General features: G+C 39.5%; 1 protein-coding gene across 1 annotated transcript in view; it reads right to left on the minus strand.

Moving 5' to 3' along the window:
- HPGD (15-hydroxyprostaglandin dehydrogenase) overlaps positions 1–8897 on the minus strand; it is a 32084-nt gene extending 23187 nt beyond the window's left edge. Inside the window, exons 1-3 of the mRNA XM_025874481.2 lie at positions 8549–8897; positions 8134–8257; positions 4874–4980 (exon numbers count right to left, since the gene is read on the minus strand). Of these exons, the coding sequence (XP_025730266.1) occupies positions 4874–4980; positions 8134–8257; positions 8549–8641 (324 nt within the window). The 5' untranslated portion in view covers positions 8642–8897. The remainder of the gene's footprint in view (positions 1–4873; positions 4981–8133; positions 8258–8548) is intronic.
- Between the last annotated feature and the right edge of the window lie 1973 nt (positions 8898–10870).

A 10870-nucleotide genomic window follows, 5' to 3' on the forward strand; every position in this document is an offset into this window, starting at 1 on the left:
AAATTTAGCAAGTTCTGCCTAACCATAATAGTTCAACTAGATCTTTAAATATTATGGAGTAGGAGTAACAAAACAGAGAGAAGTTACCAATTTAATATGTAATCAACATCCTCGGGAGCCAAGAAAAGGGCGTACGTTTGACAACATTTCTACCCATCTTCTCAACTCTTCCTTAGAGGCAGAGTAGGGCAGAAGAATCCACTTCATATAGAAATGAGATTGTGAGAATGAAGAAAATATAAGTTTTGACATTCTGGATGAGAAATGTAATTTATTGAGTGATACTATGTAGTAGCACTATGCTGGATACTTCATGTAAATTAGGGTTTATTTAAGCTTAACCATTCTTCCAGGTAAGGAAATTATCTTCACCTTTTACAACTGGGAAATTCAAGACCAGAGAAATGAAATAAAAGTTCATGAATTCTAAATTCAGGACTGTCATCTCGTTTTGACGGAATCTAAATGTATACCCTTACCAGTGCAAATCTTTAGTGAACCCTTGTATTTCTGAAAAAAATAATCAACCGCAATAAGCCATCTATTTTTTTAGTTTTTATTTCGAGTACACTAAGGGATTCAATATGTTATTTACATGTCCAAATTAGATTATAAATCCCACCTGAATGGGAATGAATTATTTAGGCTTATTAAAGATCAGAAAGTAAAAGAAGTATATTACAGAATGGCCTTATCAATATTCAAAGTTAAGTCTACCTCCACCCACGCAGTTGCCAGAGAAACCTTTGATAGTTATTCAAAGATTCAGTCTTTCCTGAACATTCCTAATGAGCCCTGGGTAGCTATAAATAGAGCAACTGCAGTTGGCTTCAGACTAAGGAGGAAGCACAGAATAGCCTAATGGAAACAAAAGAATGGGAAGAGGTTTAACGTATCTCGTGTGTGGGAAAAATGGTGCGATGGGCTGAGTTAAGGATAAGGAAGTGGTAAGTTTGGTAAGGGGTAAAAGTAGGACAGATGATACAGCTCGGCAACACTGATGTATTTGGAAATAATCCAAACATTGTATTAAAATACAAAAATGAATATTCCTGTATGTAAAATATCATAGAAGGGCAGTTTATGTATCCAATAAATGTAAATTGAACATCTACTCTGTACACAAAACAAAAATTTCATGCCTTGAAAGAGCTTATAGCATACTGGCATAAACTGCACAGGTATAAAAATAATTCGAATATAATTTTAAAATGTGTAAGCCCTATAAGAATGGTATCATTATGGTATACAAGATTCCAGAAGAGGAAGAAATATGTGGTGAGGTCCTTTAACTAGGTGGTTACTCTGATAGGGACAGGAACATAGAAGAACATGCAAAAGAACATGCATGGTATCATAAAAGGAGGCAAATTACATCCAGAGTATAAAAAATATATAAACCAAACACAAATATTTGCATTATACTAACAGAGATAATCAAGTTGGAAGGATAGTGATAGGTCAGACTCTAATCTACTCTTGAACTGAACTGGGTGTTGCAGGTAGGAAGGGAAGTAACATGTTTTCAACTTATATAGAGGTAACAAAGGTTATAGCTTGCTCTCTAGATGTAAAATGAAATAAATGTCATTAGTTCCTGGAGTTAAGCTAAGGAGTGGCCTATCTCAGCAGAGTCCAAAGAAAAATAAAGGCCAGATAATTTCAATGAGGAAGGATCTAAGAGAGTGAGTTGTAACCAAAGGAGTCAAATAAAATTCTCCTGGTCTTCTAGAATTTTCTATTTGCAGATAATGTAAGAATTTCTAGCCTGCAGCAAGTGTTTATTCACCCAGACCATGTGAAAGCAAACATGCCCTCCCAGCCAGCCCGGCGAAGATTGATAATTCTAATCCTATTACCTTTGTGATAATCGCGTCATTATTTTTATGTTCTTTATATTAACTCTAATCATTTTGCACAGTTTTCTGAGAGCTGATTTGTCTTTTTCTTTTTTAAAGATTTTATTTATTTATTTCAGAGAGAGAGAGAGAGTGTGAGTGCAGAGAGGGGCAGTGGGAGAGGGAGAAGCAGACTCCCTGCTGAGCAGGGAGCCCAATGTGGGGCTGGATCCCAGGACCCTGGGATCATGACCTAAGCCTAAGGCAGATGCTTAACCACTTAACCGACTGAGCCACATAGGCGTCCTGACAGCTGATTTCTTAGAGAAAAGACACAGTAGGTGTCCATTATGAATGCAACAAATATAGGAACTTTATAATCTAGTGATCTTTGTCTATAAAATATCTGTAGATATTACTGAGGAAACTATTAAAAATACCAGTAGTGAGAAAATTGCTGTGTGATTTGTGCTTTTTCACTAGCAGAACCTGATGCAAAGAAATTCTCGTCACTTTATGTGGTTGTGGAAAGTGCCATTAAGTTTATAAAAATATATTCTTAAATATTCCTGAAGTTCTCAATTGGTTATACATTCATTTTTTTTCCCATCTGGCAACCAAAAGATACAATGAAATACATCGTTCATAATAAGTCAGGGACAACCACCAAAGATTAATAAAATGTATAATTTTCAGGGTGCTTGGGTGGCTCAGTCGGTTAAGAGTCTGCCTTTGACTCAGGTCATGATCCCAGGGTCCTGGGATCCAGCCCTGAGTCATGTTCCCTGCTCAGTGGGGAGTCTGCTTCTTCCTCTCCCTCTGCCCCCACCAACTCCTGTGCATGATCTCTCTCTCTCTTAAATAAATAAAATCTTAAAAAAAATAAATAAAATGTACAATTTTCTTACCAGCAGAAAAGAATTAAAGGTATCCAGTGGAATTTAAGAACGGAATGGAAAAAGGTCAAAAGCAAAAAAAGAAAACTTAGTAAATCCAAAATATGAACTAAAGCCTGTGTGGCTCAGTAGTTAAGCATTCAACTCATGATTTCAGCTCAGGTCATGATCTCACGGGTCGTGGGATAAAGCTCTACATCGGGCTCCACACTCAGCAGGGAGTTTGCTTCTCTTTCTCTCTCCCTCTCCCGCTGCCCCTCCCCCCACTCACTCTCTTTCTAAAAGAAATCTTTAAAAAAGTAATTAAAAAATAAAATATGAACAAAAATATAAGACATAAATCCCAATAAAGGGTAATGATAAATATAAGTGGCTTAAATTCACAAATATAAAATGCAGATATGCTCAGATGTGACTTAAAAAGCTCAGGCTACACTGTCAACAAGAGACAAATTTAACATAAATGTTGACAGGTCAGGTCTCTAAACACACACACATATCCCAGAAAGACTTTTGGGGAAACTTGACAAATAAATTTTAAAGTTATTTGAAATCTGATGCTATCTAGGAACACTTGAGACAAATTTTATTATTATTTTTTTAAGATTTTTATTTTTTTGACAGAGTGAGTGCGTGAGAGAGAGAGAGAGCACAAGCAGGGGGAGAGGGAGAAGCAGACTCTCCACTGGGCAGGGAGCCCAACGTGGGGCTTGATTCCTAGGACACTGGAATCAGGACCTGAGCCAAAGGCAAATGTTTAACCGACTGAGCCACCCAGGTGCCCCGAGACAAACTTTAAAAAAAGAACCGGAAAGAGTACCTTTCATTCTCGATTAAAGGATGTCAGGCATCTGTCAAGTTTGGGGAGAAACTCTGTACCCTTATCAAAGTTATTCAACTCTTTTGTGAGGTAGTGTAACTCTCATTACTCCCATCAAGTTATTACAGTTAAGAAATTATTCATGGGAATGTAGATTCAAGTCAAACATTTATTGACTAAGCACTATCTTCAAGATACTGTGTTGATTACTGAGAAAGAAAGAAAGAAAAAACATAACACATCCTGTTTTTAAGGAGTTTATCATCTTCCCCCGGGGAGGATATCATGAAGTAGGGGGCCACTCCCTGTATGTTTATACACACAAGTGGTCCTTCTATACTTGACACATACCTGTTTTGCAAGACTAGTAGAATGACCTTACCAAGGGCAGGGTGACCCCATGCAGAGCCTAGCTCTTACAATTTCCTTTGGCTAAGGTTTAAGTTTTACTAAACCCCAAGATCTTATGTGAAGTGTATTTATAAAATGGGATAACCAACAAACTTGTGATACAGAGACTAAAACAAATTTTATTTCCTAATTCTGCAGTTTTGTAATTTAAGAGCTAAATGATCATCAAACATGGTAGAAATTATACATAAACACATACACACACACACACACACCCACACCCCGACTCGCAGGATAAAAATCCTAATAATTACAAAGTCCAACAGTCACTTTAGCCTTGCTTTCTGTTACATTTCTGGAATTAAATTAAGACTTAGTTTTTAAATAAACAAGTTAAGCCAGGATTGACAAATATTTTTCTGTAAAGGGCCAGATGGTAAATAGCTCAGTCAGTGCACATTGTAGGGTCGTTGTCATGATTCAACTCTGCGGCTACAGCAAAAAGCAGCCACAGGTAATAAGCAGATGGATGACTGGAGCTCTGCTCCAGTAAAACCCTAGACACTGAAATTTGAATTTCATATATTGATATATTTCATATTCTTTTTACATTTTTTCAACCATTAAAAAATGTAAGACCCATTTTTCGCTTGTAAGTCACACAAGACAGGTGGCAGGCTAGTTTCACCTATGGACCATAGTTTGCTAACTCCTAAGTTATGCAATAAACTATGAGTTTTTTTCATATTTCCTTTTAAGATTTTTAAGACAGAATTATTTGCATCATTAGAAGCCTCAAATGTCTTCCCATTTGTAAAAGGAAATGCTTTGTTCTAGCTTTCTGCAACTTCGCTTTTTCTAGGTTAGGGGTCATTGTATTGATCCCATGAATGTAAGAACCTTTTCTTCTTTAAAAGCATCAGTTTATTAAATAAGTTCAGACAATAAACATGGCGAAGACAGCTTACCAAATTAATCTGCACAGTTTTTTCCCAGTTTTTCTCATTATTCACACCAGCATTATTGACCAAAATGTCCAATCTTCCAAAGTGGTCTACAACTTTTCTAAAGGTATCTAAGTAAAAAAAAGAAGACATAGATACAGTCTTGTATTCCATAGGTAATTTCAATCCTACCCTGTGCCCTGAAATTAATTTTCATTTATCTACTTTTATAATGAAAATTACACTCTTAGATTGTGACTTAATGCCTTGCTTCTCAAAGCGTGGTTTGTGAGCCAACAGCAACAAGAGCATTCCTCAAAACTTGTTAGAAATACATAATCTGGGGCGCCTGGGTGGCTCAGCCGGTTGAACATCTGACTCTTGGTTTGGGTTCAGGTCATGTGAGATTGAGCCTCACTGGGGGCTCTGCACTCAGTGGGGAGTCTGATGGAAGATTCTCTCCCTCCGCTGCTCCCCCAACTCATGCGCGCTCGCACACTCTAAAATTCTGTCCTTAAGAAATTACTGAAGTTCTGTGGCTTAGACTATGACAAACACCCTTTTTGAATAAGCCATATTATCTTTATAAAGTGTTATATTAAACACAAGTCGTCTTGTGTATTCAGATCCATTATGATCATTTCAGGGGGTCTGATACTCCAGCAAGTAAAAGTGTACTTTTCATTCAGTTGATTTGGATACTGTAACTTCAATATTTACTATTCATTCTTTTCTCTTTGTCACTATTATTGCTACTTTGTATTACTAGTTTGTGTAAAAACTATGTTCAACCAAGGTAAAGTCTGCATAGATCCTGAGGCCTGAAGTTCATTCATTATATTGCCCAACCACATACCCCGTCCAGGCCTTGCAAACCCTCCTTAGCCAGTTCATACTTGGTTTTACCACTTTTGTATCAGGTAACACATTATTTCTCAAAGCAGCCTTTGACAAGAGTTCTATAGATTTAAACTGTTTCCTTGGGCCCTTTACCATTGGTTCTAGCTCTATTACTTGAGACTACAGATAATATTCATGGCTGTTCTTCCAAATGACAGAAATGTATTCTCTGGTCTTAGGGCCAATATATGAGTTCCTTGAAAACAGTAAATCCACACAAACTTTATTCTGATTGAATAAAATCTAGAATTATTAACAACCACCAGGCATATTGAAGAGGGCATGGATTCATCAGTTCCCAAATGGATAAATTACTATGCAAGGTAATTGCCAAAAATATTTCAAAAGCCATTATTTACAGTACTTTACCATACTGGAATAGAAAACAAGAAAATAAAAACTGTTTACTTTTTCATGGAATTTTTAAACTGCTTAAAATCTCAAATTGATTCCAGAAAGGTCCTCTAGCAGAAAACATCTAAGGAATATTTTTTTTTTTTGCATTCCACCTGAAACATGTTCTACTTTTCAAAACTCACATCCATCTTATAGGAAATTAGGTTGTTAAGTACATAAGTCTAATTGCTTTTTTCTTTCCTCATTCTGGTCTCTACTGTATTCCTTATACTCTGCCCTTATCAATATCTAATACATCATCTTCTTTCTGGCCTACACTGAATTTTGGGCTCAAATGGCTTACAATTAAGCTCTTGCTGACATTTAGAAGCTTGGGGAACTCTATAATTTACCCAAACTCTCCATGTTGTATTTTTTTCATTTGTAATATGAATTCTGTCTAGATCATCTCTAAGAAACTTTTCACTTCCGTATTTATGTGATTTCAAAGAAGTCTCTCTTGGCCACAGCCTAAACAGTTTCAAAAGCTGTAGATGGCATTAAATCCTGAAATTGTTAGAGTCAAGGCCATGTCTTCCTTAAATGCAAATAAATGCTGATGTTCAGACAACATGTGGATTTCTCATGACCAACATGCCTTCTTCTGGTCACTCATTATGTGTCTGAGTTTCCTCCTCCACAATCACTTATCCTTAAGGAATGTGTTTACAGCCAAGATACTAATTTTAAATACTGGGAAGCAAAACAATTAAGGTTAAATGTCACATGTGAAACTACATAAATTCAGGCAGAAATAGCTTTCAGATGATCTATACTGTTTCCTATTTCATCAGCATGGATGTTGGGATTTGGCATGACTTTATCCTTGATCCAAAATATCATGCACAATCAACAGAACTTTGTCCTCTGGCAAAATATGTTCCACTAGCACTGTGGTTCACAGATCTCTTCTAGTTGTGCTTGTAATTCATGTTATAGGTCTTTATTAGCATTTTCAGATTTAATTACGTAATTTCCTTTAAAACAATTTCCTTTAGCTGTGGGGGAACACTCCCTTCTAAGGTACCACTCCATCTTTACCCTTTTATAGAATATCCCAACATTTCAAAGCAATTCTCACGTTCAGTGTTCGTTTAAGAACAGGAGTACTAGAATGACTTTTATGGAAGATTTTTGGCCCCTTCGTTAAAGATGTGCCTAACAATTTAGTTTTCCAACAAAACTTTGTGAAATACATGTATTTTATTTTTCTACTTTTTTTCCAGAAAAAGGTGTTTGTTTGTTTTTTTTATGCGAGTCTATCAGGCCTCCATATGACCAAATCTGTTTATTGTACACACCAATATTGTCCTTGGTATCTCACAAGTAGATTGTTCTATTTTAAGGAAGTAGACCGGAAACAGGAAAGTGTTGAGGAAAGTCTGATAGAAATTTTTCTTCTGCAATTCTAACACTGCAGTACAGCTATTATTATTTTTAAAGTACCATTTCAGAGGGGAAAAACCAGAGAGAACATTTGGTTGAAAGCATCTAGCACGTCTCTGATGATGATCCTTGATCTTGCATTCTAGTATGTTTAAAAGGAAACATTGCCACATTTGGTTGTCATTGGACTCTGCGTCTTCCAGCGTTCTGGGAGAAGTTGTTTGCCACAGTCCCTTAGCCTACTTCCCACTTTCCAAGTTCCATCTGCAATTTCAATCATTTAATAATTACTGCTGCAGCACGGTCTTTGAATACACAAAGGAATTTTGATTACATTATGTGCTGCCAAATGACTAAAATAAAAGATTTCTCAAGCAGTCTCGGTTTTCCCCCCTTGGTCTTTATAGCTATCAGGATGTGGGTAGGGAACCTAACAGTCTAAGCTATCTACTAGAGCGTCTAAGTGGCTGCTCTCCAGGAGGCAGCCGATCTGCCTGCACCCAGGCTGGCTCTCTGGCCCGGGCTGCCTTCAGGTCGTTGCTTGTTCAAGGCATGTTCCGATGGATGGATCGGATTTGATGGATCGATTCCCCCTCTCTTACCTCTCAGTTGTTCCTGGTCTGCCACATCGCACTGGATGAAGAGAGTCTTCTGAGGTTCAAACTGCTCATCCAAGGCAGCTTTACACTTTACACCTGCTTCAAGATTCCAATCGACCAGCGCTACCTATAGACAAGAGGAGAGGCATCAAGGTCCTGCGCAGCTTGTGAAACAGACGAACAGTAAATAAACACCAGGACGCTCCCCTCTTGGACCTCAGATTCTGCAGTTAAAGTTGGGGGTCTCTCCCCAGCCGCTTCGGAGGTCTGCTCGAGACGGTCAGCCTCAGCAGCTTTTGAAAGCCGCAAGGTGGGCAGCCCGGGACGCGGCGCCCTGGCTACCCGGGGAGTCATGTGGCTGGGGGGGACGAGGGTCGGGGTGGGAAGACAAGTTTCCGCGGCCGGGCGCCACACTTACCTTGGCGCCCTTGTGCAGGAGCGCCTCCGCAAAGGCTCTGCCGATGCCCTGCGCCGCGCCGGTCACCAGCGCCACTTTGCCATTCACGTGCATGGTGCGGCCGCTGCTCGGGGCGGTGGGCGAGCTCGGCGTCTCGGCGCCGCTGCAGCTTTTATGGCCCCCTGCGCGCGCGCGTGCAGCCAGCCCTGCCGGGCGCTCTCCTGCGAGTGGGCGGGGATGAAACTGTCAAGCCCGCGCCGGGGAACCCACGGCTGTGTCACCTGGCCCTGAGCGCTCGGAGAGGCCAAGCTTCGCGATCTTTGCCTTCCTGACTCTCAGCCCGGGTCAGAGCCTCCCCTTGGCCTCTGACTGAGCGGCTGGCCGGGCTCTGACAGGAAAAACAAAACAAAACAAAACAAAACAAAACAAAACAAAACAGATTACCTTCAGTGCGCTAAAGACCACCGGGATAAGAGGAGGGCAGAGGAGGGGCTCAGGAGCTTGGTTTCCTCCTCCTACCCGAACATCCTCCCCTCTTTCGCCGCCCCCCCCCCAATAAGAAACAAAAACAAGCAAATAGAGCAAAATCTTAGGGGTGTTGCTCTTTGTCTCCATCTAAGTTTACGTCTGAATTCCCATGTCTTGGCGATCCGAGTGTCAATTGTGTGTCACCTTTACTTGCACAGGACTTCCAGAGTCGCTGTTAGCCTGGTGAACTGTTGGTTCAATGGAATGCTTACTCATTGAATCAGACTAGCTTTGGAGGCTCTGAGTTGCCAGTATGCGAAAGAGGTTCTCAGTTCTCCAGGAACTTGAGTATAAGCTGTCTACCCAAGATGCATTCAGCCAGGGCTGTTTTTCTGACCTAATCACTTTTTTTTTTCCTGTTATCACCTGCAGGCTTCAATTTTAATTCTGTAAGCTTAATACCTGGTTGGCATGTATTATGAAACCTAAGCATTTGGGGAGATGAAAGTCAGGCAAAAAGGCTTGACTAACAGCAGAATGAAGCCTTTGTGTACTTCCTTGCTGCTTATTGGAGATATGGGCGAAGGTGACTGGGTCAGCACTGAAGGTGTTTGGGCGGGCTGTGTGAAATACATGTTGTCAGTAAGCCGGAAGAAAGACTTCCAAGTTGATTTGAAATTGGGTCTTCAAAAAATGTTGAGAAATTAAGACAGGAAAAGAGATTTACATTCTATCACGATCATTAAAAGTCATAATATGAAGAGTGCGTTGAGGGATCATATTGAAAGAGAACAGCAGAGGACAAAAAAAAAAAAAGGAAATAAACAAAAACCCAATACCTCTAGTGGCATGCACAGAACAGAGAAGAAAAGGAATGAGCTCTTCAGCGGGAAGGAACTACTAACAGAGAAGGAACCACTAGAGGAACATTGGACCATGTTGGGAGAGCTAAGTGTTGCAGCACATATGGGGGAAAATAGATTCAAGAAGAGAGGAGTGGTTAATTATACAGACACTCTAAGCAGCACAAGGAAAAGACAGATGGAGGAATGCTTCAGATTTTTCAAGAAAAGAATTAGTGTGAATAAATTTACAAGGCACAGAAACCAAATGGCTGAAATTTAAGGAGAAAATGGCTGGGGAGAAGATGGGTACCGTAGGAGTTCAAGATATTACATGGAAAGAAATAGATGAGATAGTAGTCAGGAAGATCAGAGGAAAAACCAGTTTTTCCTCTAAGGAAGGACAGGAGGACTGATTCAGCTTAAAAGGCCAGGAGTCTGTGAGAGTGAGAGGAACCGGAAGCAGTCTGTGGGTGCAGAAGAGCATTGCCTTCAGACTGACACAAAATGAGTTTGGATCTCACCTGACCAGCAGTCTGACCTTGGGCAAGTTTCTTCAACTCTCTGTGCCTCAGACTTCTACTTAGTAGAGTAGCAATTCCTATAAGAATTTGGTGAAAATTAAATTATGTAATACATATAAAGCACTCTTTCAATGTCTGGCACAAAGTCATGCAATAAATATCTGTTCTAACTAATTACTTCTGGATTATCCATAAATAATACATGTGAGCTAGAAAAGAAAAAGTGAGAAACAGTTTTTTGTTTGTTTGGTTATTTATTTATTTATGTATTTATAGTACATAGGAAGAACTGGGATCTAGGGCAGTTAGTACCTTTTAATCCCTTTCCTCTCAGCTTCCATTGTCACCATCTTTGTTCAGACCCTTAACTTTCTCCTGGGATAGCAATTGAATTAACATCCTGAATTACTTTGCCCACAAATTTCCTAAATCCAGTTCGGCTTCCACACTCCTTCCAGGAAAAGTTCTAACCTATTGATCTAGTCATGCTTGGACATTCTCACTTTCAA

This window comes from Callorhinus ursinus, unplaced genomic scaffold (genome assembly GCF_003265705.2).
Source record: "Callorhinus ursinus isolate GAN/ISIS: 27379988/994484 unplaced genomic scaffold, GSC_fseal_2.0 scaffold4, whole genome shotgun sequence".
Lineage (NCBI taxonomy): Eukaryota > Metazoa > Chordata > Mammalia > Carnivora > Otariidae > Callorhinus > Callorhinus ursinus.